This window comes from Platichthys flesus, chromosome 12 (assembly GCF_949316205.1).
Source record: "Platichthys flesus chromosome 12, fPlaFle2.1, whole genome shotgun sequence".
Taxonomy (NCBI): Eukaryota; Metazoa; Chordata; class Actinopteri; order Pleuronectiformes; family Pleuronectidae; genus Platichthys; species Platichthys flesus.
The window spans coordinates 17,593,919-17,620,948 of record NC_084956.1 but is presented as its reverse complement, the minus strand read 5'-3'; the positions used below and the strand labels follow the sequence as shown (position 1 = coordinate 17,620,948).

The window sequence follows — 27,030 nt, the reverse complement described above, 5'->3', positions numbered from 1 at the left end:
TTCATTTGGATGGTCCAGTGAAGACCAAACTTCCTGCTAAGACCAAAGTGACATCATCAGAGTAATATCTTAATGAGTGGGATTACCACTTAACCTGCAGGGTTAACTGAGTGCTAGCTTAACTTTAACTAACTAGTATCACCCTCTTTATGTGTTTTGAGTCATTTGACATGTTGCAGCTGTTGGCTTCATATTCCCACCTTTCATATTCCACATGAATAACAGTGATATTGGATTTTCAGGACAGCTAATCATTCTGAACCAGGCATCTGATCCAACCACTGCTGCGACTTTTAATATCAGTCAAACTATATTTATTTTGTAACACTGAACCAAGAAAACATCATAATAGATATCAGATTTTGTTATATGAAACACTATAGAGGTTATAGCTTTTTTATTAAATTTCAGGTTTAAATAGTTCATTCCCATCTTTTTTTTTCCATTCGGTTAATCCCTGAAGTGTAAGAAAAAATACAAAATTATTTTAATTTGGGATTCTCTTTGCTGCATTTCACTGCAGTGCATATCAGCATTTTTGTATGTCTGCAGGCTGATTTTAATGATGACTCACACCAATCTACATTCATCTTGCAGATATCCAGTTTATTCCTTTCCTCCTTCAATGTTTTAAATTGTCATGTCTTCCTTGTGTTTCTTCCCCAGAGCTGTCCAGCAGAGGGCAGTGTAAGACCGAGAGCATCTCCCAGTAAGTACGCTTAGATAACACAAGACAGAACTTCATTAATCCCAAAGGAAACTCTTGTGCCAGATCTTCGCTCCAAACTTACATGGACAAAGAAATATTATAAAAGTGTAAAGTATAAATGTCAAGACAGTAAGCAGGAGTAAGAGATGAGCAGTGCCCAAGTAAAAAAAATACAAATACAATGTAAACATAAAAAAGAATAAATTAAAAACTAGACTAAAATAGGTAATTCCTCATTTGCTTATAACCTTACTGCACCCTATACATGTACACCATTTGAAAAGAAGAAGAAAACAGATATATGCATACAATATTAAATTCTAATTATGAAATTTGTGCGTGTGTATGTGTGTGTGTGTTTGTGTGTGCGTGTGTGTGTGTGTGCGTTTAGCCCCGTCAGGTCCTCGTACAGTCTGCGCTGTTAGGATCACGCCTCTGACAACCATGAAAGGCTCTCCTGACCTGATTCCTGCCGCAGGTGACGTGTCCCTCCGCCTCATGAATCTTTCAGCACCTACAGCCGTGGGACACCTCATACTCTCTAAGAAAACTTAGAAGGAGGCTTTTAAAGCTCATTTGTCCACAATGTGGTGTCAGGTTAACAACTTGCAGGTTGATGAAAAATGATATACAGGACGAGCTTCAGCTGCTCTACTTCCAGCCCCGACAGTGTGATCACAGATAATTAGTTTCACGGCCCTACCGGATATTAATTTGATGTCCTGATTTTTATGTTACTGTTCTATTTTAGTAATTTGGGCCACGAGGTGGTGATGACTTGGATTCCCAGCTGCTCCCCAGAAGCAGGAGTGCACACGAGTGTTATAACACCGCATAAGACTCCTATGTCTTGAACAATGAGGAGCTGTGGAAGTGAGACTCTTAATTATTTGAACGTTTTCAGACCTGGACCCGAGCAGAGTGTGCAAAGGGAAAGGGGTCGTGACTCTCAGGGCCACCCTCGTCCACATCGATGATGAAGGCTGCATCAGTGAGGAGCCCAATGTCATCACGGCGCCAAGTAAGTCCGAGCGAATGCCACAGCTGATGAAAACATGCGTAGAGGACGGCAATAGCTGCGTAGCCGTGTGAAAAAAGGACTCATCACTGGAGAATGTATACAGTGCATGTGAATGTTGCAGGACTTTAAAAGAACATTTCATCATCTCTTTTTTTGTTATGAGAAATTCCTCACATGCCTTTCACAGATCTGTTTTTCAAGTGAGGATTATGTAACTCATCACGTTTTGAAATCTCTGCTCAGTCACAGGGCGCACACACGTCCCCGTCGTGATTAAAGGGCGATTGCGCCGATTTTCACTGTGGCGTCAAAGAGGTCTTTTGTTGCGTCCTGCCCACACCGCACTTTGGAACAGGGGGCCTGGACTGTGGGCTTGTTTGTTGCGTATAGAGCACATTGGAAACAGACTGGAGGCTGGCCAAGGCTTGTTGGGAGATGCTTTAATTGTTGTAGAGCCTGGATATAAAGGCCAGTGGAACAAACGGCCTCTGCAGTCGACTGAATAGACGCTTTGTTCTGATGACAAAGTTCAAAGATTGTGGGAGAATCTATTTTTTTTTTTCCTTTCCTGGGGGATATTAACAACTCTGTGCTTGAAAACCACAGAAAACGTTCACACGCTGCAGAATTTGTAATGGAGATTTATTTGATCAGCAATTATCTCTCATGGTTTTCTGGTTTACCGTTATTGAAATACTGTACTTCTTGAATGCATTCAGTGTTTTCATTCTGGCTGCCTTCACTGCTTAACTGAAAGAGTTCTGGACTGTTTTTAGGTGGCTGGACAAACCAGATTAATGGAGACAGCTCTAAAGCGGGACTGGCCGAGGGAGGCAGCAACATCACAGCTGATTTACCTCCTGTAAACAACACTCGGTGCCAGGTACGTTCACTTCCACCCCATTTAACACACGATCTTTGTTTGGTACTTTGTGCTTCTTGCAATTATGAGAACTATGCCATCTCTGTATTTTGATTTTAGGAACATTCCGGGGTAAATTTGAACTTTTCTTTACACTGTTTTTTTTTTTTTTTCACATTCAGGCCAATTCAACAGAACGCATAATTGAAAATCCGACTCCATCCTCCACTGACATTCACAACTGTATCACGCCGTCTTCCAGCTCTGTTTATCCCTGCACTAGCATAGTTAACCCCACCATCGTCCTGCTGCAACACAACAGAGGTGAGCACAACAGTCTGTAGGTTGTAAACAAGAGTTTTTCTAAAGCTTGCAAGTGTGTCATGAACAAAATGTTATACTGCGTGTGTCATATGCTTGAGTGTACTGTACGTCCTACTGTTACTGTGTCTTGTCTGTGATCCATTAGCCTGGTCTTGCTCTTTGTATCACGTAGTCAGTGCTGTCACAAGTTTGCTTCACTGCTTAGTCACATTGCACTGTCCTGTCCTTGTCTTTGTTTCTCTCACAACAGAGCAGCAAAAGCATCTTTCTCATTTGGAAGGTATGCACTCTGCACTGGGGTCACGGTGACGACTAACAGATATTTCTAATTAGTGTTCTAACCCTAGAGGAGTTTTTGTTTGTGTCAGTTTATTAGTAGTAGATGACTCATCCTCCTACTCTACTTTTCCTCTCCCTTTTTTTAAACAACACTTTCTAAACTATCTGAAACCCACCACCAAAGTAAACAAGCTTCCTTTTTAACAAAAACTGAAACAAAGATGTGGTAAAAACCTGAGTGTAAGTATTGTAATTTTGAACTACTTTTAATGGAAAGTAGCTAAAAAAGGGTCAAGTCAGTTGTCTTAAAGAAGCACCAAAGAGTAGTGAGTTGTGTTATTACAATGTGTATTTTATATTTCAATTTTCTTTTATTGAATTTATGTAAAGTGTATTTGAGCATTGTTAAAAGTGCTATATTTATACAAAAAACTGTATTATTATTGTTAATATTATTATTATCTATTTCCACCATGAGCAGTATTGTCGACAGTACCCAAGAGAAAAAGATTTGACAAAAATGTGTGAATGTTTTGTCTGGCTCACACATTAACTTACTGTTTTTTTACAGACCCAACCCCAGAGAGGGACAAAAGTCCCGACCCTGGCAGAGAGTCAGTCAGTCCGCTCCCTGATATGGACGGGAAGAGGCTGCGACTGTCACTGAACTCCCCGCTCTTCAGTCCTCTCAACAATCCCACTCTGCCTGTACGGGTGAGAGACACAGTCTACTGTCAGATAAAGACTTCACCATGTGACTGTACAAGTTTAATGGGTGTTCATGCTATACAAAGGTCTCTGATGTCACAGTAAACAAGCTAGTACATATAATATTAGCATCATTATTGTATTATGACGTTCATTTATGCATTCATGCCATGCTGAAGAATTGTCTCTTTTGTGGTGGAGGAAATGTTTGATATTGATCGACTAGTTAGTTAATATTTAATATTGAAGGAAGTTTCATAATTTCGCAATTGTTCAAAATGTTGGTTCCAGAAGAAATGGAACTCCAACCAGCACAGGCTCTCCTTGCTGTTAATAAAGAAAAAAATTTATATTAATATTATGACTAGTAGATTTGAGAGTAATTTTTGTAATTGTATTTTATAAATCATAATATGAAAACCATGTGTGTAACTGATAACATTAATTAGGACTTATTCTTAATGGACTGCAGCCAATGTTAAAGTAAATACTTGCACATTATGATAATTCAAAATGTTTTGATCAAATCATGAACCTGAACATTTGTGTGGCTTTACTGCTGCTTGAAATCGAAATATTTTTTCTGATTTTTACATCATTCTTTCAGAACACTGAAAAATCCAAAGACTGGTATAAGACAATGTTCAAACAGATACACAGAATACCAGGTAAGAGAGTTTGTCATCACCATCCTCTCCACTCCTTGTGTGTTTGATCAGTTCTGTCATGTTTCTTTGTTGCTGTGCACAGCTTGTTTTGTGTGTGAGGTCACACTGTGTTCTGTCTCTCCACCACCGTGCTCAGAGCCTATCGAGGAAAACCCTTACCGCCCCACCTATATTTTCCCTGAGAACTTTGATATTCACATGAGATCAAAAGGTATCCGACGGCAGTAACTCCGCTCTTGTCAGATTTACTAATCTACTGCCATCCTGGGCCCTTTCAAATACTTCAGCTGTGTCTAATCTTTCACAAAGCTTACACGTAAAGTAAAAAAACACACACCTGGAGGATGTCCAAAGTATTTGAAAGTATTAACTAATCTTTTTTCCTTTTCACTCCTCGCAGGGAGCAACCACTCCCATCAGTTTCAAGTACATTACAAGTTGTGTGCTCATCCTGTTGTGACCTAAAACTTTGAATCTAACCTAGTTGGTCTTTAACATGTCCGGCACATTTTTAAAGATGCAGCTGTTGTATGGATTTCACAAATACAGTTTAAGGTAGTTATAGTGTCGTTTTCTATTTAGACATAGCATTACACAGCAGTCCCTCTTGAAACTAGGGTTGGTAATTTAGGAAGAGCTAGCAAGAGCAGGCTGAAAAAATGCAACCAATCAGCCCTGCCCCCTCCCATCGGCTCTCTCGTTTAAACTACTTCCTAAAACACATGAACGTGCACTAACAACTGCTAAGTCAACTTCGCTGTTACTCACTAGCTTCTGGCCATGGTCTCTGCTTCAGCGGTTTATGTTTGAAGACTCTGGTCATAAGCAGTGAGAACATGAGCAGGGTGTGCGCAGGCTGGCAGGTCAGTTACTGCCAGACGGGTCATTCTCTATCCGAACGAGATGATTGGTCGTTTTTATCACAGTCCTGCAAGAGCCACAGACAGCGACTTTTTTTTTTTTTTTTTTTTTTTTTTTTTTCCCAGACAATTTTTTTTATTGATGGCTATCAGGGCATGAAGAGGAATTCAACAATTCTAAGTGTTTAAGAAACAAATGACCAACTCTACCTTTAAGTGGAGTTACAGACTTGTGATATAATGATCAAGACCAAACCTAAATATGCGCACAGATTAGTTTTTATTCAAATACAACTCTTCGTCTGTATGGAAATATGTTATGTATATTCTGTATTTTATAACTATTGTCCTCACAGGACACACAGATTGAAAGTATTTGAATGTTATTGTGTTTACAAAGAAGATGCACAAAGCCTTGTAGTTCTAATTGTACTCAATTATAACAGCTTATTAATGACCTTTCCATTTCTCCTGTTAACCATCTATTATTAGTCTGTCAGTTTAGTTACTCTCAAATATTTCAGACTGTGTTGAGTCAATTTCATGACGCAGCCTTGTGAACCTGGGATGTAGTGTAGGATTAACGCCACTAGGTGCTGCTGCAGTCCTGCATTGAGGCTTTGGCCTGTGCAGACTGAACATAACCTTCCCTGGGTTTGTTGTTCATAATCAGTTTCACCAATTAGTGTTTGAATTTCTGGATGGGTTTGGGTATGGTTTTGGTTGGGATGTGGTTTGGTTTATGGTTTGGGATCTTCTAATTTCAGCGAGAGGAGGCGTGATTTGTATTTTAATATCAGACGCAGCTTTTATAAATCTTATTTCTCAGTCCTAGCTCTACACAACGTCCACATGTCTGTAAACAACTCTGTTATTATTATCACAGTTTATAACACATAAAGTATACTGAGATCACTGTGCATGTGGTGACAACAGTGTTCTTGCTTCACAGTGCATTACTTATTCAGAGCCTTGATGCTGGTCGATGCTCACGTCCCTTTTTAGCTCAGTAATGCTTCCTGTAGAATGCTTTGATTTGACACACTTTGATTTTTGTGGCATAATGGAAGGTGTGAGGCAGGGAAAGAGGGTTTTGAATAATTTATTATTGTGCTATATTCATTTCTTTTCAAGCAACAGAAGTAGGCATAGTGAAAATGATAATAAATAACTTTTTATTGTTTCCGGCCCCTCCTTCAGAAGATGGCCCCAGTCCACTGGGTTACTTGGAAGATGGTGAGTTGTGGAAATGGATTTTAAAGCCAGAAAATCCATTGTCAGTATTACTAAGATAACGTTCACCCCTAAGCAGCCTTTTCTCACACTTCAACACAGGTAACATGTCTGCGGGTTCATTAATGCATCCGAGGATTCATCCTGTCAATATTTATCTGCCTGTTTTCAGTGAGAGGGGTCCCACGCTCAAAAAGCGACGCCGAGTTCGATTCCAGAGGCCGGTCGATGCCGGTGCCAACACGCTCCTCTTCGCTCAAACCCTCAGCCAAAAGGTCAGTGACGTCCATCTGCTTCAACCCTACCTATGATGCTCACTCGGATGAGGAGCTGTTTACAATTCAGAATACATCTAACGGCAGGATCGAAATACATTTTTTATCCTGTTTATTTTACAAGCAGAGTTCCCATGATATCGTTGCTGTAATGGTAGATCAGTGTTCATAATGTGTTCCCTCAGTACGACTTCAACGTCACTCCCAGGAAAGCATAAAAACATATTCCTTATTCCTGACTCTGCCGATCTGAGCTTATTGTATCCCCAGTGGCTACTGTCCTACACGAACACAGACACAGACATACACACATACACACACACACACAGACATACAGTATCTCAGCACTGAGACAGTAAGCTCTGCTCTGAGTGATAGCGTGATGAAGGAGGACAGGTGATGGAGGATAAGCTGTTTCCCATTAGAGCGGTAAATGACAGTACAATGACTGACCTTTCTCTTTCCTCAGTGGTTATGTGTGTCATGGTGTGATGCTGCTGAATGTTCTCCACAGCCACAAAGAATTTTGTTTATTAAAAGGTTTTATTTATATAGTGGGAATAAGTGAAAGGTTATAGACTTCTTATCCAAGAGTCTAATTTCCCTCCTTTCAGGAACAGTGATTTTAGTGCTGTCTGTGCACGCCGAGAAATCCTCTCAGGAAATGATGACGTGCTCTGTCTTTTGTCACTGGCTTCAATCTAGTTTACCTGATCTAATTACTGATTTGGCTCAGCGGCGAATTGGATTTTCTGTCATATCATCATTAGAGGAGGAGACGCACCGGCGTCTAATAATGAGGACAGACGTCATGTTTAAATAATAAAAAAATAAAAAAAACACATCTTAGCCTATACTGGTTGCCATGGAGACTACGTGATAAGGATTGGCTCTCTCCCATCCCACACCCCACCCCTCCCCGTCACCCGCCTCGCCACAGGAACGAGTGGGAGCCCCCGGATAAAAAGGTAGACACCAGGAAGTACCGCGCAGAGCCGAAGAGCATCTTTGAGTACGAGCCGGGGAAATCGTCGGTGCTGAAGCTGGAGAGAACGGTATGCTACCCGCCTGTTCCCTTCTCTCTCTCTCTCTCTCTCTCTCTCCCCCCCTCTTTCTGCGTGCATGTCGTGTGAGCTGTCCCCCCTGACTCCACACACCCTCCCACCCTCTCACCCACCCACCTCTGTATCCAAGCTCCCGGGTGGCAGTTTCACCAACAGAGGCGACGTATGTATGTATGTGTATCCTGCTTCGCCATGTGCAACACATTCCTGAAGGGTGTCCTGTTGCGGCGACAGATGATCCTGTTTGGCAGTGGGGGAGTATCGCTTGCAAGGATAGCCATTGTCTTCCCATTTTCAATTTAAGGTTATTGGGCTGAATCGGCTGGGTGTGAGGGGATCCCGCCGCAGACACAAAACAGGGATCATGTGTGTATTCTTACTTTTGTCTCCGGCCTTCACACTTTGTGAATCACATGCTGCAGCATTATTCAATGTCCTTGAGGGCTGTCTATTGAGGATATACTGGAGAACTGGAAGCTGCTGCCTAGATGTACAGCTTAACATTTACCTAAAAAACCGGAGCACATATACTTTGCATTGAGATTTCATAGTTGTTGTTTTTTATTGTCTCTTACAAATTGGAGGACATGGGGATAATCAGTATTGTGATTTAGTAGTTTGTTCATGGTGTAATCAATGTTTCTCAGATACTCAGTTCCATTCAGCTCGTAGACGTTGATCCCAGCGGCAGCAAACGCACTCATTACAGTTGGTCCCAGTTCATCCTGGGACCACTGTCATATAATGAACTGTTGTTTTTCAATTACAAGCTCAGTTATTATAGGTCAGTCCCCTTGTGGCGGTCGCTGGTCATTTCAGGTCCTTTATGTTTTCTCTCTTGGTGAATGAAGTTGTGTCGTCCGTCACCTACTTTAGATCATCAAAAATATCTGTCCTACAAAATGAATTGGCATATATTTTCGGTCATTGTCATAATTTGTCTGTTGATTAGACAGAATAAAATATAATATAATATATAACTTAAATGTTTTCCTATTTAAAGGAGTTGGTTAAAGGATTCTCAAGTGTATTTTGCATTGCTCATGCCCATGTGTACACTAAAGGAGTTTCCGGTGGCTGTAATTGCTCTTCCTCTTCATGCTGACCATAGAGACAAATTTGTTTTTAACTGTTAGGCTGAAGTTAATTTTAAAGCTTTAGCGGTCAAATCAATTGTGTATCTTTCAAAGTAAAAATCTTCATAGCTTTAAAAACCCAAGTTTGTATTTCGTCGCACATTGCTGGGATATTAACGGTATGAGTAGGAGAAACAATTACAGCGCTTTATAGGTTTTGTATGTACATTCATGTCTGTGAGTATTGCCTAAAAGTAGTAAAGTATAAAAAGAATAGCATTTAGGGGAGAATGTTTGTTTTCTTGTGGAAAGTTGGATGAGGGGATTGAAACCACCCTCATACACAGGAGCTAGAGCCAGCAGCCACTTGGCATAGCTTGGCACTTGATTGGGAACAGGGGGAAACAACATCCGAGTGCCAGAGCCTCTAAAACTCAATAACTGACACGTTTCATTTTGTTTCAAACATAAACGGAAGTGTAAAAAGAGCAGTTTGAGTTATGTGCACATAGGCTATTATGTAGGTGCAGGGACGAGCTCTTGAGGTTTTCCTATAGATTAAACCTACAAGATGATGCATGTTAGCTTTTGATGTGCTTGTTGGTGGATTTGGTTTGACAGAGCCAGGCTAACTGTTTCCCCTTTTTCCCAGTTAACTAGCTAACTAGCTGCTGTCTGTAGCTCCATATTGATTATTGATACAACAGTAGAACCAAACTTCTCATCTTACTCTCTGCAAGAAAACAAGTCAAACCACACCTTTAAAAACTAGAATGGCACTAGAATTGAGTGCATACCTCTGCCAAGGCCCATCCGTCCCTTTCTTTAATTTCACTACATCCCGATTTTTATTTGCTTCTGCACTGACTTGTTCACACTCATAAATATCAACCCCTTGAAGATGATTCATTAATTATTCTCTATAATATCGTAAAAACGCCCGGTCTCACCATGTTTGAGGAAAATTCAGATCTGCACCACAATTTGATGGGTTCTTCCCTGACCCATACCACATCCTTCCATCCACTTTGGCTGTGCTCTGTCCTGTAGTTTTGGTTTGATCTTGATTTCAATCAAACAAAGAAACAGGGGTGAAACATAACCTCCTTGGCAGAGGTAGTGAGACCTACCCTTTAATTTACTCGTTTTAAAGAAATCAGCAGGTATCGTCTTTTACAAAGACGCCCACTGTGTTCTCACAGTTAGTTTGTGGAGTTGGACAGACACATTGGCTCATTCAACAATGTCTGCTTGGCTCATTTGCTGGGCTGTGTATTTTCTGTGCTGTCTGAACTGTCTTCTCTTTGTCTTTCTCCTCCTCTTCTCGTTGCCATGCCCCCATAGACTCAGGATGTAAGTCCAGAAGATGTAGATTTAGAGAATGAACCTTGGTATAAATTCTTTTCAGAGATGGAGTTTGACAAAGCGGTAAGTGGTCACTGTCTTTAAAGTGACAGTATATTGTATTTCATTGCATGTGATAACATCCATGTTCAAATAATGCCCTAAACAAACCGTGCCTGTCTATAAGGTCTACTCCAGTTTCCTACACTATCACTTGCAATATTACCCTGAATAATTTTCTTTTAATTGATTCTGAACATAAAATGTATGTGACAGCATGTGTAAGAAGAAACTTTATTTCTTCTTGAACTTAATTTACTACCATGTGTCTCATTCCACTTGGCTTGATGAGGCCACCTGCTGATCAATCTTTACATTCCCTATTTTTTCATCATCTTTTATAATTTGTATCATTTTTCTGGATGTTTATCAGATCGCATCTACAGAAAACGTTTTTCAAAGCACTTGATAAGGCTGATGTCACTCCGCATCACTGCTTTATACATTTGAAACGGTTTTGTCCCTGGGTAGTTACTCAAATATTCATCTTTTAAAAGTATCAAGCATGTATTTGTATCTGTGAGCCTGAGCACAATCAGCTTGGGAAACAGAAACCCTTACCAGCCCTGGCATCAACCCTGTTCTTCCATGCGGTCAACTCAACACCCAAGAGCAACACTTTGTTTTGTTCTTTTTGATATGCACCCTGCCGACGAGAATTCATACCATAAGCTGGAGGCCTAGACCGGGTGATTCATCCAGAAGTCACTCCTCACTTGGAGAGCCTGCAGTCATGGGCGAGTCCTGGGCTCCAGGATAATCCCAGGCCCTTGAAATAATGATTGCTGCCCGTCTGCTATCTAATAGATTTACCGAAATATCCAAAGTGGTGCTGGCATGTCGAAGCAGTATACGGTGTCATGACAAATCCGTGCCTCGGGTCTTAGGTGGCACCAGACAAACTGTGGCACTGGCTGCCCGCAAACAGATGTTGGTTTCCCCCAGCGCGCACCCTGTCAGGTCAGAGCCACACCCAGGATCATTCGAGGTGGCAACGCTGACTACAACATGAGATCATGTCTTAGCAGCAGCGGCCAGACACAGGGGCCGAGTCTCCCGATGCAGGGTAGTGTATATGTGGAGGAGGTTTAGCTGCGAAGGCGGCCCGACTCTGTCTCACGGAAGCCTGGATGTTTGCCAGATGAGCTGGAACCGATGACTGGCTCCTGTTTAATGTCAAAGTCACTTCTAAAGCTGCACCTGGTATGTGCAGTATTTGACCTCAAGGCTCGGCCAGACACACTGGCTCATTGGGGTTTGATTGACATATCAGCTACTCACTCTGTGTTACCGGAAGATGAGATATGGCTGGACGTCTACAAAAATGACAGTGTTTAGGAGTTAAGTGAGGAGCTTGGCCTCTCTGGCTCTCGTCCAGTTCGCTCTGGTTCTTATTTATAACCGGAGCGGTGCTGAGGAGATCCACTTCTTCTAATGAACTAGTGTTGTAATGAGAGGGAACGTCTTGACAGTATAGAAAGTGTATTTGAACCACAGTCATCTTGTGGTTCCCACTGCAAATTAGCCAGTTGTCAAGCAAATACCTCTAAAGAGCAGGCTTACTTTAAATAATCCATTTGTTAATCCTGCACGGCAGTTTTTCTCCTTCTTCTTCTTTACGGTGTCCTGTCAAATCATCATGACTCATCCCCGGATAGTCACCTAATAGCCCCTGAGTAGGAGTGACACCTCTGTGCAATCACAATAATGCTCCTCTCGATTAATATTAACAAGTTCTCCCTTCAGGGGGAGTCTGAAAACACATCCAGTGACAGTTACGGTCAGAACGCCGGCTCATCGATATACACGGCGAGCTGGAGCCGGAATTCCTCACATAGCTATGGTCAGGAAGAGCGCTTTGGCCCCCTGCGACCGACAGAGTGACTCCATCTGTTGAGCATATGCTGACAAGAGGGCTGCTGCCACACTGTCTCAGCGCTGAGTTACATAGAGCCGGCCCCCTACCACCTGACATATTCTAAAGGAGGAAACTCTGTAAGCCCAGCAGCTCATTGTGCTTTCATATTTAACCTCTGTTATACACTTAACCTTTACCTTTAAGCATTTAGCAGGGCTGAGATGAGGGGCGCCCGCGGCTATAACCGGCCCTTCACACCAGGCTAGCTGTTTGTTTTCATGAGAACATATCAACACAAATAAGGTGCTGGAAAGAATGGGAATCGTGTTACCATGACCTACTCATGATCGCTATTTTGAATATGAAAGCGGCGCACAGGAGCCGGAGCTCTGACTGGCCCGGGGACACCTGTTAGGAAACACGCACATGAAATTCTGCAGAAACGTTGTCATCGGTGTTCCACTGACTCACCGAGGCCTCCGCTCAGGGCCATATTCAGCCATTCCCACTGTCACTGCCTCGAGGAAGCAGATTCATGCTCCAAGTGTGTCCTTATCAGTCAAATCTGTTACAGCATCTCCCTGCCTCTATCTTCAGTTTGACCCTTCAAATTCATTAAATGGATAAAAGAAAGTTATGCGACCATCTCAGAGCACTGTGATGTTAAGTGATGTCAGCGTGTGAAAGTCACAAGCCTGACCCTTTTACATAAAGACTCTGTCACATAAACTGACACTAATTAGGCATCTTGTAAATAACCAGATTTGAATTCCTTTTCTTTTCTTCAGATAAGCCTCCCATGGCTGTTTCCTGTTTACTTTGCACCCTGCTCTGTTTGTGTCTGTGTGTAAGCCCAGTTCCCCAGGGTTGCCAGAGGACAATATCCTCTACCCCCTGACATCAGGATACAGGACCTATAGAGCCCAAGGAAGAGCTGCAGATTATTCACTGACACTGGCGTGTTCTCTGAGTTGACATGGAACATTCACCTTTATAAATAGCTCAGACTTGCGAGCCTGATGTACTGCTCTTATAAAGATTGGCATTTATTCTGAAAGGTTATTAATGATAGTCCTGCCCCAGCAACTAAGTGGAAAAGCATGTTGTGGCCGATGAACTGTTGAGAATGCTCCTTGTCTGGTCACTGGTGTGGGAAGCGGAGGCTTTGGGGGGGGGGGGGGGGGGGGGGGGGAGTGGATGTGGTATTAACTGCAGGGCCGGCCTGGCTGGGCGAGGATTGTGCAATCGTATTTGCAAACAACACTTGCTCTCTTATTCATAGTGCCGGTGTCACGTCTGTTATTTTTACCTGCTGTGACGTCCGAACACAGGGAAGCAACAGAAACAGTGTGCTAAATTTAGTCGGCTCGAAACCATTCAAAATGCTAGTGGGACGGACCACCCCTGTGTTTTGAAGATAATATCTGCACCTTAATAACTGAATAACTACTTTTACTCCTATACCTTTAAATGTCTGTTCACTCACTTGGTGCTCACAGTTCATTTATTTCTATCTGTTTCTTTATAACATTGTTTTAAATGTTTCTCTTTACTTTTACCATTTGTGTCTCTTTTTGACTCTCTTAAGTGTGTGAGATAGAGAGAGAGAGAGAGAGAGTATGTGTGTGTGTGTGTGTGTGTGTGTGTGTGTGTGTGTGTGTGTGTGTGTGTGTGTGCGTGTGTACATGTGTGTGTGTAAGTGTGTGTACATGTGTGTGTAATTTGGCCTGCCTGCACCACCAGCTGGTTAATTGTCCCCCGGTCTGGTCCAGTGGTAATGAGAGTGACTCAATACCAGACAAAAGAGACGGCTTCAGTGGGAGACCGCAGCCCATTGGCTGCCTCCGTGACAGCCCCCTCCCCGCATGGGCGCCCCCTGACCGATGCACGCCCACTCCCCCACCCACCCCCGCCACTCTCCTCACTGCCGCTTGTTTTCTCCAACTTGCATGCAGGCCAAAACACACGCTTTACTCCTCCATGCCAAGCCCAGTCCAGAGACTCTAAGAACCCCGGGTGCTCGAGACAGAAACCCAGAGCAGCGGGTGAAAGATAGAGAGGAAGAGAGGAGAGAATCTGGCCATAGCTAATGCCTCTGTTCTAGCTGGAGGAGACCTCCCTGTGGATCTATCAATGACTTCTTTGTTTGGTTTGTTGCAGAGTGCCCCCTCTTTCAGCCCCCTGGAAACAGCCTCCGACCTGCAGCAATAGTAAGTCTTTCCTTCCTCTTATTTTGATAATTGTGCTTTAAACCTTTGCCTCCTTCTTCTACAATGTGGATGATTATTTAATGCTGGTTATGAGGAGACATGTCAGTGAGAGATGTCACCACCCCGTGGAGCTTGCCCGCCTACAGCATGGGGACTCCTTCTTCCTGAGGAGATCCTGTTAATAAGGCGAAAAGCTACCGGAGCTGTGTGTCCTCTGTGTCTGGTTGGTTGATGGTGCTTTTTAGGGGCTCGGGTGGTTGTAGTGTGGACACATGGCTGCTATGTGGGGATTTATTTAAAGACAGCAACCTGGATGTCACCGGGATAGAGGGAACTCGCCCAGCTGCTGCATAACTCAAAAACCGTTATCTCCTTCTGAATGGGTGTGTAAAGAACTATGACCAGCAGCTGGATTATGACGGATCATGCTTAAGACAAAGACAAAGCGTACCAAGCTCTTGATCACGTTTGTGTTTGTCTGCTGAGATTCACATCTTCTATTTTTGTTTGCGCAGTAAAATTTAAGGAATTTAGGACCGAGCCAAAACTGTTTCGCGCCACGATCCAGAGAAAATAAAGTTCTCCCTCCACTTCTGCTCCGACTTTTCCATCTGCTGCAATCGTTATGTCACCATGGCCAAGGATTTGAAAAGCGGCTTCTAATCCAGTCCCCCCCCCCCCCCACACACACACACACACACTTGATTTGCTGTTAATTTTGAAAGGAGAAAGGTTCCTGGTGGAAGTTCACTCCCTCAGTCTGTCTTTCCCTGACTTCCTTCAGAAGCCCATATGTTGAGGGCAGGATGTTGTTTTTCTCTGGGGTCTGTTGGAAATTGGAGACATTTTGAAGGACGGACAATATTTTTAAAATGCAAAACCATATGTGCTTGTGTCGTGTCAGTAGATGAATGAATGAAGTACATGTGGGGTATACACCCACTGCTTGTGCATGAAAGTGATTCTCATAGAAAAATACCAGAAAAGCTAAAGTATATGGAGGAAAATGGATATTTAGCCTCTCAATAGAAGCTGTTTAAAGAACGGATCATCGTCCCTGATAATCAGCCTTATAGTTAACCTGCTATAAGCACGTTACTGTCACTGACTCTCTATCATGCAGCATCCTGACCCCTAATTTCAGCCAAAACTTCCACAAGGGACTGTCTTAAATCTTGAATCGCTCCTGTACTGTGAATTTCCTGGAAAATTTAATGTGAATTCTCCTAAGAAACCCTGAATCAACATGATTTTAATGGTTCGCTGTAATCAGGAGTGCACATGTTGTTTTTGTTACAGCAATGAAAGAGCTTCTTGTTGAGGAAGGGTAACAAGACGACTAATGTATACATAGATTTGTGCCAGCTTGTAAAACACGCTGCAGATGTAGAACACATTTTGGAAAATACATTTCTTTTACTCCTATCATAGTGAAACAGGTTTGTGTGGGGTTACATTTCCCCTTATATGATATAGGAGCCTCTGTCAGTTTAATGACCAAGTTTGCCTGTGGAAACAGAAGGAGCAGCGTGAGTAGCACATGAGCAGGGTGACAGAGAGTGAACCTGAAAGTTGTACAGGTGCATGGCAGGGGCTGATGCACCATGTGGAATTGTTCAGAGAATATTTATAGAGATAAGTCCTGTTGTCCTCTCTCTGAGGTGAAGATATGTGTGGAAGTCCGAGCCTTCTCCCAACATCATCCCCCAAATTCTGCTGTTTGGCTTTTTTCTGTCTCTCATTATTTTGTATCCCACAAGTCTGAGAAGACAGGAATTACCTCGAGATATGCTAAATAAGAACCATATGACAGCTCATTACCCAATTTTGGGAGCCTCTGTTTATCATAAAAAAAACTTGTAACGCAACTCCACTAACTGAATCCAACTGTGTTTAATTAACTGTCTGCGTTCCTCTCACCCCTTGTCTAGCTGCTCGAGCAAGTCTGGACACAGCGAGGTGGAGACGGACGGTGGATCATCCACAAGCGAGCCTGGGGCTCCAGAATGCGACCGCCATGTTTACAAGAGTGTCCTGGAGGGCGGCGATATTCCCTTACAGGGTCTACGGGCCCTAAACAAGCGCCAGGGCAGCACTTCCTCCTCTAAAGGTAGGTAGCAGCCACTGTACGTATATGGCCCTGTAAAAAGGAAGGTGTGTGTATGCTTGTGTATGTGGGGATAGACAGGAGGCCATTAAAGGTCTCTCCTGCTGAGACAGAACCAATACGTTACAGACACTGGTATTGGACCGCTCAAGGTGTCAGACAGGGCTACATGTGTTTCCGTTTACATTTCTGTTGGAATCCACACATTTTATTTTATCCCAGACTTCACAGTATTGGCCAATCACCTCGCAGCATTCATTCCTTCAACAGCTTTTGATTTATTATTGATGCCATTGGTGTTATTCACCGAACGTGTACTGGCCATCTGCTTTGGAAAACTCATGGAGGGAGTGAGGTTGTCTTGCTAAGTCTATGGAAGCTAACCTTGGGGATTTTCCCCCTCTTGCTCCAGTTGTGAGCCACCAGTCACTAGGCAGGCTTAGGGCAGGTCTCCAGAGCGCTCCAGCGCCAGGGAGCGGAGAGGGCCAGAACGGGGAGGGATGAGAGGGGACGAGCGAGATAAAGTGTGCTCGGCTCTTCACAACGCGGCCACACAAGGGTGAGATAAACAAGAGGGGACACAGAGGGTGGGCTGGCATGAGGAAGTCAGCTGTCAGTGTGAGGTCAGGGGATGGAATGTCTGAGCACATGGCCCTGGAGAGGAACACTGGAGGAGGAGAGGAAGGGATGTAAGAAAGAGAAAGGAAGGGACAGTGTGACCTCTTACATTACACCTGAAAAGACAGTATATCAAGACAAATGTGTAGAATTTGACCCAGTCGCAGTGTGGATGGATGCATCAAATGGATGTTACTCTCCAGTCTCCAGTCAACTGACTAGCACGCTCTTTCATTAGCTTCCTGCCAGAGGCACCATCGTGATCATTAGAGTCGCTCACTGTTCACCACACACAAGATGAAGTGTGGAAAAGCGCAGAGAAACAACCAAGTGCGGAAACCAAACACTTCATCATGTGTTTCTGTCTTGTGCTCATGAAATGAAACAATAATTGTATTAATCTTTGTGCCTTTAAAAAGAATCAAGCCTCCGTGGGGGCTGTTCAGTGGCCAGATTGATAACTCCTTACTCGCAACTTGGCTAAAATATCGAGTTGATTTCTTCAGTGTCTGTTTTTCTGGCAGACACGAAAGTGACAGATGCTACAGTGTTTCGCAGCATGTGAAAGTCATTTCCCGCCCTCCCATCTGTAGTGCTATCACAAACACACTACACGGCCAGGAAAGGACCACGAGTATCTCTAAGAGGTTTTACTGGTCAGGTTGGGTCAGGATGCATTTGTATATTTACAACTCTGTAGGGGAGCAGTGTGTGGATTAACAGCAGTGCTAAGGGCCATTCATCACTGCAGCTGCCTGTCAAACTGCTAAAAGTAGAGGCGGAGGTTCAAGCTGTGCTGCAGTTATGTGGGAGACACAGAAAAAATACATTTATATTTTTCCTCTCCTCTAAATTTGAATATCTACTTCAGTCAGTGCTCAGAATTCCAATAATATGTCAAACATCACATAACATTTCATGGCATATTACTGTGTTAATACTTTATGTTTCACTTGTTATGTTGCTGTTTACAGTGATACTAATGCAGGCATCTGTTAGACAGTAAATTCCCCCTTTTTCCATTTTACAAATTCATCTCCTTTTGATGGAATTTGGACTCTTTACTGTAGAAATGTGCCTGACTCTGTTTTAGTGTGTATGTGTGTGAACCTGTGAATCATTGTAATCTAATATGTTGTTTATTCTGTTGTCCTGCATGCTTACCAGTGGATTATAAAGGTGGGAATGGCTATATAATTTCACCCTGCTCCTCTGTAAATAGTCGATCGGTTCTTGCCAGTAATGCAATAGGGAACCAGTGTAAGAGTAAGATGCCTCTTTCTGCTGCCAAAGCCTGCATACCTCAAATCCTGCCTTCTAAGTTCAAGCCCAAGCTGCTGCCGCCCAGTGGTGACAGTCAGGAGAGCAGGACTAAAACTTTCAGGCACCCAAAGGCCCACAGCTGTGAGGATCTGTACACGGGGCCATGTGACACAGACTTTGCTGGAGCAGGGGAAAGAAAGACTGGGCAATATTCGGACTCTAAGTACAGCTGTGGCAGCGAGTGCACGGATGGCCTCGGAAATGGTTCCCCTGCAATTAGGAGGAGCGCAAATGAGTTTTCCAGCCTGTACAGGACCATGCATCACATCCAGCGGCCCAGCTCAGCCGGCTGCAGCCCCAATGGCAGCGTCCGGAGCCTGGCCTCCCTCTTTGAGAAGGCTAGGGCCGACGGGGGTGAAAGGTCAGAAGCAGATGACGGGGGTAACATTCCTCGGGATGCGGTGTCGTCACGGGTCAGCGAGTTTGAAATGATCATCCAGCGGTCCACTCCAGCGCCCAGCCGCTGCTCCTCCATGCCCACCCTGCACTCTAGCCATAGCCAAAGCCCCGACCACATCCCCTCCCACCTCTACATGACGTCTGCGGTGTCAGCGGAGTCCCTTTTGGTGGCTGACACCACCCAGACGGACGCCTGCTCCCCTGTGGAGCCAGAGGGCAAGAGTTCTGAGCAGGAGGCCTTGCCGCCCAACGGTGTGACGGTAGAGGAGGCTGACTCCTTCTCAGATAATGGACACAACAACAGGACTGAGTCCCCTTGTAGCACTGAGGCGGAGGTAGAGCAGATCTTCAGTAAGAGTTCAACAGATCTGAACCACCAAACGGCCAATGCCTCAAAGAGTCCCTTACAGCTGCTTACAGCATCCCCTCCTCAACACAACCATCTGCACCACCACCACCACCTCCTGCACCACCTGAACCACCAGCTCCACCTCAAGCCCAGCAAATGCAAAGGCTCCTGCCCAGCATCCTACACACGCTTCACCACAATCCTCCGACATGAGAGGCAGCAGGCCACAACCCAACAGGAGAGGCCGCCACCTGCGGAGAAGAAGACCACGCTGCCTGGGAATCTCTTCCTCATGGGCCCTGCTCCCTTCAGACCCCGGAGGAACCTGCCGTCCAACCAGACTCGGAGAACCCTGTTAGCCACCAAGGTTACCCAGAGGCCCTGCAGCCTGTCCCCTGAGCCCAGACCTCTGATCCCTCAGCGCCTCTCCTCCCTGGAGGTCTTGGAGAGGCTGAGTAACGGAGACGGGGGCGACAATGACCACCTGAGTAACGGGCAGGGCCTGGACGCCAACGGGAACCTACTGCAGCCGCTGGCAGCTCACCTCAGAGGTGGCTATCTCCATCCCCCTCACCACTGTCACCTCCTCCTCTCCCCTCCCTCTGTGGTCACTCATTTATCTCGACTCTTTCTTCACCCCGTGTCCCTCTCTCACCACAAAGCGACGCCGCCACCCTCCATCTCTAGTCTGTGTGCTGTGTTTACAAAGTGACAGGGACGCCTTCCATTTCATTCTGAGTGTGCTGTTTGGTGCTCCTCCATTTTCCCTGTGAATATGTATCGTCCCACAAATGCATCCAAAACACTTCACTGTAGGAGGTTCAAGCTGCTTTTGGTAATGTATATAACTCCCTGTGACATCATATTTGATGTGTATGCAATAGTGCTGGAGTCTGCATAAGCATAACATTGAATCAGATTGTGCTCTGTCTTAAATACAGCCCAGAATAAATTCGGAAAGATAACTTTAACTTTTGTTATATTCATAATGAGATATAAACTCTTGCATTGGCGATGACTTCACTGAAACTACAATCCCAGCATTCATCTGTAATGTTTATGCTGGATATTGTGGTATAACATTGCATACACTCTCTCAAATTGATGCCTCACCATGTCTGTATATCTGTTTTATTTTATTTTATATATCTATTTATTTGTTTCTGCTTTTTGGGAAGTGTTCACATCACACATCAGCCGTCTTTCATTCCCCCATCGTGAAGGTTTGTTTAATCCAGACAGGAAGTTAACTCTTTTGATTTCTTTGACATAACCCGGTACTCAAACTAGATAGTTGTTTCCCGTGTCCCTCACTGGAAAACAATTTAACCTCTATGGTACTGTGAGAAGTACATAAAGTAATAGTTAATAAGAAACTTTACTAAACTAATGGATGCTGGTTGGTTGATTAGTTAAAACCATGACTTCATGTTTATTTTCCTTTGGCAAAGATCCAGCAGGTTTCATATTTTCCCTCCTGTGTTTATTTGATTCTTCATGAAAACACATACGGTCATTCTGTGTTCATTCCTCTGTGCATGCAGGATTACATTTGGCTTTTTTTGATGATTGTTTGTGTGTCTTTAGTGCTGGAGAGATACAAAGCATTGCATGTTTGTACAGTAGTTATTGTATATTTTGATGATTCTGTTTACTTGAAGGAGGAGGAGGAGTTCACTGTAATGTCATCATCTTATTATTTAAAAGTTTAGTTTCTATAAAATGATGTGGCTTGAGGTTGGCAATAAAATTGCTTCATGGCGTAACGCTCCCTCTGTCTCTGTTCCAGACTCATCCCCAGCTCACGGGGAGAACCAGGATGAAGTGTTGCGAAGGCGCCACGGGGACAAGGAGGTGAATTTACTCCTCAGTTACACCAAACTTTCATATTTCACATCTCCGTGAGTCGTGATAGTGCTTAAGTAAAGAGAGCTGTGTTATGAATGAGGAAACCATATATTATGCATTGCAACAAAAACAATGTGTCGCATGAATAAAGGAGTAGAAGAGACCCATATCTGGAGGGGACAAACATATCCATCTGGTTTCCTGGCAGAAAATCTTGGAGGAGCAGCGGCGGCTGAAGCGGGAACAGGAAGAGGCTGACACGGCGTCGAGGCGACACACGGGCATTGTCCCGACGCGCCACCAGTTCATCACCAACGAGCGCTTCGGGGACCTGCTCAACGTCACAGATAACACAGAGAAGAGGAAATCGGGCGTAGAGGTACAATGCAGGGCTGCGTCTTATCCTTGTGTAAGCAGGAAAAAAGACGACAGATGCTTCGTCAGTTTGTGTTTGACTCAGGCTGTCGGGGAGGTGAGGGGCCTGTCAGCAGGATTTCTGTACACACAGATGGCTGTCTCCCCCGAAGGAGAGAGGGGGAGAGCAGCAGTAGAGTGGAGAGAATGAGTCGTGGAGTTTATGACTGAATATTTCCATTAAGCATTCACTCCCACAACACACACTGTAATGTATATCTAGCTGTAATGACACGGCTATTAGTTGTCCCTGCTCCTCTGGCAGGCCCGTGTGACTGCAAACAACACACAGAGGTTTCTAACTGAGCATGCTCCAGAGGACAAGTAACCCAGTCAGTCCCAAGCACATCATTCATGTCATTGCTAGATTATTTACGTGCAGAGGAAGACAACTCAGGCAGATTTACAGTTCACAGAAATCACAGAGGTCCTTTCTTTATATACATGAATGACAAAGCAGACAGAGAGAATGGCCGTAGCCAAACAATGACATGCATAGGAGTATTTTTAGTCTTTATGAAAACTTTCATTATCAATAATATGAAGAATTATATTTATATAGATATGAGTCACCCAAGTTTCTTTGTTTATCTCTACAGAGGACTCCAGCCATGGCTCGCTTTGACTTCAGAGCAGAAACTCTAAAGTAAGTTAAGGACCAGAATCTGTATGTCCAGATGTTTGAAGAAGAAAAACTCTTTATCCCCCAGTCTTAGCAAAAGTATTTCATGCTATTTTATGTATTTTCATTTGTTTTTTAGCACTTTTGTCACATATTACATATAATATGGCTATATATTAACTTTGACCTGACAATTTTAATCAATTCAATACAACAGTGTTAATGTGTAACTGCTACGACCCTGCGTTTTTTTTACTTAAGCAGGGTAGACATTGATTTGACCAACTCTGACCTATGAGTATCTGATAGGTGGGGTTGATGTTGAAACAGTGCAGTTGAATAACCGTAAAACATTTACAACTTAACTGCTACCAGAGTGTGACCACATGAAGCAGATAAAACTGTGCCACTGGACCATGGTCTGCTTAAATGTCATATTGTAAAACAGTTTTTTCCTCCATTTATTGTGAGCATCTGTCTGTTTGAAACTTTTCCAGGGAACTGCCGTTTCAAAAGGGAGACATCGTGTACATCATTCGACAGGTGGATCAAAACTGGTTCGAAGGAGAGCACCACGGAAGAGTTGGCATTTTTCCCCGAAGTTACGTCGAGGTACATGGGTGCTCTCTGCCTTTCTTTACCCCAAATAAATATTCTTGCAGCAGAAACAGTTTAGGCTATTTTCAGTATATTGTTATATTTTAACAGTACATTCAATTTGAGTCCCATTCTTGTTGTCTTTCATCACTCAGTTTTGTTATTTGCCTTTGTTGTGCAGCTCCTTCCCCCCACAGAGAAAGCCCAGCCAAAGAAAAGTGCCCCAGTACAGGTGCTGGAATACGGAGAGGCAGTCGCCCGCTTCAACTTCAACGGGGACACAGTGGTGGAGATGTCCTTCAGGAAGGTGTGAAGAACATTTTGTACCACTTGTATTTCTAAATAGTGATACTTCCCTTCAATTGTTTTTCCAAAAGAAGACACTTTTAACAATATGTATTATTGTGTTCTGTTCGGGTGCAGGCAGAGAGGATCACACTTATTCGCAGAGTTGACGAGAACTGGTACGAAGGCAAAATCGCAGGGACCAACCGCCAAGGCATCTTCCCCGTCACCTACGTGGAAGTGCACAGAAGACCCCGTGTCAAAAATGGGTTGGAGTATCAAGACCCTCCCATCAGCCAGTCGCCACAGCGCAGCACCAACGCTTCTCCTCAGGTGAGGACTCTGAGCCAAACCTCTGGGTCCATCCTGGGATTCATCCATGGCGCCGACCCAGATTTGTTTTCCATCAATGCTTTGTCTCTGAATCCAGAAAAAAAATACCCACTTTTAATTTATTTGTCACATGATATTGTTTTATTTCTCATTTCCTTTTCTTTCTCTCATCCCCTCTTCTTCATCCTATTGTAAACAAAAAAAAAAAAGCTGTATCGTAACCGCCTGACCACCTCCCCCCTGCCCCTCCCTCGCCCCCCCTGCCGCTCCGTGTCCCCCGAGGTCCACGCTATCTCCTCCGAGTGGATCTCCCTGACTGTGGGAGGAGGGAGCCCTCCCGCCGCCCCTACCCCTCCCCTGCCGCCACTGCCCTCTGTGTCCTACCGCTGTGGCGAGTACCTGCCCCCACCCTTCTCCGTCAGCCCCGTGCCCCTCATAACCGGCAGTCCATACTACGTCTCCCCCACAGCCTCCCCATCTGCCTCACCCCTGCCCCCACCGTACCCGCCCAGACCCAACTCCACTACGCCCTTCCTCATGTTCACCCCACCTACCGGGGAGGACTTCCTGCTCTTCCCTCCTTCCCCAAATCTGTCACGAAGCATGAGTCCCTGCGGCGGCGGGCCAGTGCTGGAGGGCTGGCTGAGGGGGGATAAGGATTTGACAGAGGGGGAAGGCACAGAGGGGGACAGGGGCCTCGCAGCCCCGGGCAGCAGGCAAAATAGCCCTGCAGAGGTATCTTCAGCATGGTGTGCGGTGTTGCATCTCAGGCTCACTCCTGAAAACAGGCTTTTGGCCTCCGTTTGATTCCCTAAAACAAAGTGTGATGAAGCACTGGAGACGTGACTAACTTGTTGATTTGACCTGAGGTTGATTTTAGCCTTTTAATAGGTTAATCTGTTGGTTTAGTTAAGGCAGAGTAAGTTAAACCTCATCACACTGACCTCATTATACCTACAGCTGCAAGTCTGCATGTTGTTGTGCTCTACTAACACGCAAACCGCTCACAGTGTGTGGGAATGGAGTTCAGTTTCAGATTTCCTAACTGTTAAGAACGATATGAGGATGGATTTGAGAGTTACCTTGTCCGCACAAAGTTCAGCATATGGTTGCATGTTGTTGTTCTATTCAGAGGTGTCATAACCTGGATGCCACTGGAGGTTGGAGGTGTATTTGTTACAGTGACATGCAGTATTTACTAGTGATTATATATAGCTTTCACGTGTTGGCCTCTGTTTCAAAACCGGCTGCAAGGTTGAAATTTCCTAAATTCCTATAAGGAAGTGAAACCTGACTGCCTCTGAAGTATGACAATCATTTACAGCAGGTGGATACGAGGTGCGATTGCCTGGGGCTTTTATTTTGAAGGATCTGCGCTGACGTGACATTGTTGTGTTGCAGTTCATGAAGAACGAGGCCGACCATCACGGGCGGAGCTCCAGAAGCCCTGTGATGCTGTTCGACGTCCAGGACAACAACAACGTGAACTCATTCGCGGTAAGACGGTCGAGAGTTTCCTTTGGAGCTTGACTGAAAAAAATGTGAAGGTTGTTTAGTGGCCTCATTTTATGTTTAACTTCATAACATCCTCTCCTTCAAAGGTCCATGTGACTCACATCATCTTTAACCCTCATTATGTCTTCTGCATTTGTGCCTCATGTGAAATATTAGGACAATCTTTTCATTAAAGGAATACTTTGACATTTTGGGGAAATATAATTATGTCAGGTGCTAATTTGCATATGTGTGTCATCATAGATTAACCGTTTATATATATACAAGGTTTAAAATAGGTGGTCAGGCTGGGGGTGGTGCTGAGCCCTGTTGCCTCACAGCAGGAAGATCCCCAGCTAGAATCCCGGTCTCTCTGTGTGGAGTTTGCATGTTTTCTCCAGGTTCTGTGGCTTCCCTCCACAGTCCAAAGACATGCAAATTGGAGTTAGGTTAAGTGGAGACTCTATCTTAAAAATCACCAAGTATAGCGATATGTCACGAAGTTGTTTCAACTGGTCATCGTGGCTTTAACATTGTTTTCCCTGGTATTCATGCTAAGCTGAGCCAACCAGCTGCTGGTTTCACCTCCATGTTAAACTACAATGGGCCGCAGTCGAGCGTAAACTAGATATAAACGCATTTAAACATATCAGTTCAATGGATACGATTTTTTCATCAAGATCCATGAATTGTTCACTGGGAAATTTGTGAAAATGTCAAAACACGGGGGTGTCCTGGATTCAGAGGCTTAAGTCCCCTTCCAGTGGTCGTGGATTTGATTCCGACCCAGCCCTATGCTCCCTCATTCTGTCCCACCATTTTCACACTTGCTTGGAATAAAAAAACCTTGCAATGTTAAAGAAAGTGAAACTAATTATCCCTGACTCCACCACTTTGTCCAGATATGGGCCTAAAGGGATTGAGTTGTATCCTTCCTTTATGTTTCCTAGAATACTGTTCAGTAGTTTTTTTGTGTAATCCTGCTGACAAAAGAAACAAACAAACGGACTGTGGTGAAAACGTAATCTCCTGTGTGATAAGAGAGGAATTCCTTTTCTTGTGAGACACTCAACAGGAAATAGAAGAGTTTTGACCCCCAATGTCAAAGTATTCCTTTAAGCTGAATCTGTCAGCTTCCTTTAACACTGCATGTTCTGAAAAATATCTTGTAAGAAGTGGACTAATATTTCATGTTTCCTGTCTACATGCTCTCACTCTGGTGTCTCGCCTTTTCATGGCTCTCCTACCGGGCTCCACCAACATCTCCTCCGCTTTCTCTCCCGGCTTTTAATGGATCACTTCCTTTTCTCCCTTACTACTTACTGGACCTCACTTCCTGTCGCGCCCTTCGCCCCCTGCTCCCTCTCTAACTCCTCATCTCCCTCCTCAACTTCACCCTCGGCCTCCTCCGGGACTCTCGGTGGGGCCCGCTGTCTGTCTTTCACTGACGACTTCACCCACTCCTACTAGGATGCAGTGTGTAATGAGATCTTAAATATTGCTGAGACCTCGGTGAGGTACTGCAGCAACCTAGCCCACCGCCCTCATGACTCTGTCAATAGACTGTACCCCCACCCCAGTAAACAATTTCTCATCATTTCCCAGCAACCCCAGTCACACAGCAGCAGTCCGGAGCCCGGTCGTCTTAATTGTGGAGTGTGAGTGGGATCTCTTCTTTTGTTTTACTGCAAAATTTGAATGTGTCTACTCTGCATTGCAAGTTGACCATTTCCTCTTTGTGTCCCGATCCAGTTTCCAGGCTTTGTACACTTACCTGCCGCAGAACGAAGACGAGCTGGAGCTGCGAGAAGGAGATCTCGTCAGCGTCATGGAAAAGTGCGACGACGGCTGGTTTGTTGGTATGTGCAGCAGGATAGATTCCTCAGACATGCAGTCACACTCACCTTCTCACATTAATCCCAATAAGCTTTCTACAGCATGACAGCTAAAGGGCTACATGCATGCATGCAATGTGCAAGATGACTCTACGTCTCCTGGAGACGTAGAGTCATCTTCACTGAGTCACATAGTTCCATATAGAGTTTCTAAAGCATGACAGTGGGTGATTGAGTGCAAGGGACATGCTCAGG

The 27,030-nt window shown here is 44.3% G+C and overlaps 1 protein-coding gene across 1 annotated transcript in view; it reads left to right on the top strand.

The window, feature by feature from the left end:
* The window catches only part of LOC133966690 (sorbin and SH3 domain-containing protein 1), a 39,966-nt gene that overhangs the window by 9,753 nt on the left and 3,183 nt on the right, over window positions 1–27,030 (top strand). Inside the window, exons 2-27 of the mRNA XM_062401714.1 lie at window positions 667–709; window positions 1,101–1,187; window positions 1,614–1,730; window positions 2,507–2,613; window positions 2,775–2,916; window positions 3,167–3,196; window positions 3,767–3,909; window positions 4,511–4,571; window positions 4,708–4,782; window positions 6,632–6,667; window positions 6,837–6,939; window positions 7,880–7,994; window positions 10,424–10,507; window positions 14,502–14,551; window positions 16,483–16,661; window positions 18,444–19,898; window positions 21,137–21,201; window positions 21,404–21,574; window positions 22,209–22,255; window positions 22,729–22,843; window positions 23,010–23,135; window positions 23,252–23,446; window positions 23,657–24,181; window positions 24,848–24,943; window positions 26,546–26,598; window positions 26,693–26,799. Coding sequence (XP_062257698.1) covers window positions 1,154–1,187; window positions 1,614–1,730; window positions 2,507–2,613; window positions 2,775–2,916; window positions 3,167–3,196; window positions 3,767–3,909; window positions 4,511–4,571; window positions 4,708–4,782; window positions 6,632–6,667; window positions 6,837–6,939; window positions 7,880–7,994; window positions 10,424–10,507; window positions 14,502–14,551; window positions 16,483–16,661; window positions 18,444–19,898; window positions 21,137–21,201; window positions 21,404–21,574; window positions 22,209–22,255; window positions 22,729–22,843; window positions 23,010–23,135; window positions 23,252–23,446; window positions 23,657–24,181; window positions 24,848–24,943; window positions 26,546–26,598; window positions 26,693–26,799 — 4,231 coding nt within the window. The 5' untranslated portion in view covers window positions 667–709; window positions 1,101–1,153. The remainder of the gene's footprint in view (window positions 1–666; window positions 710–1,100; window positions 1,188–1,613; window positions 1,731–2,506; window positions 2,614–2,774; window positions 2,917–3,166; window positions 3,197–3,766; window positions 3,910–4,510; window positions 4,572–4,707; window positions 4,783–6,631; window positions 6,668–6,836; window positions 6,940–7,879; window positions 7,995–10,423; window positions 10,508–14,501; window positions 14,552–16,482; window positions 16,662–18,443; window positions 19,899–21,136; window positions 21,202–21,403; window positions 21,575–22,208; window positions 22,256–22,728; window positions 22,844–23,009; window positions 23,136–23,251; window positions 23,447–23,656; window positions 24,182–24,847; window positions 24,944–26,545; window positions 26,599–26,692; window positions 26,800–27,030) is intronic.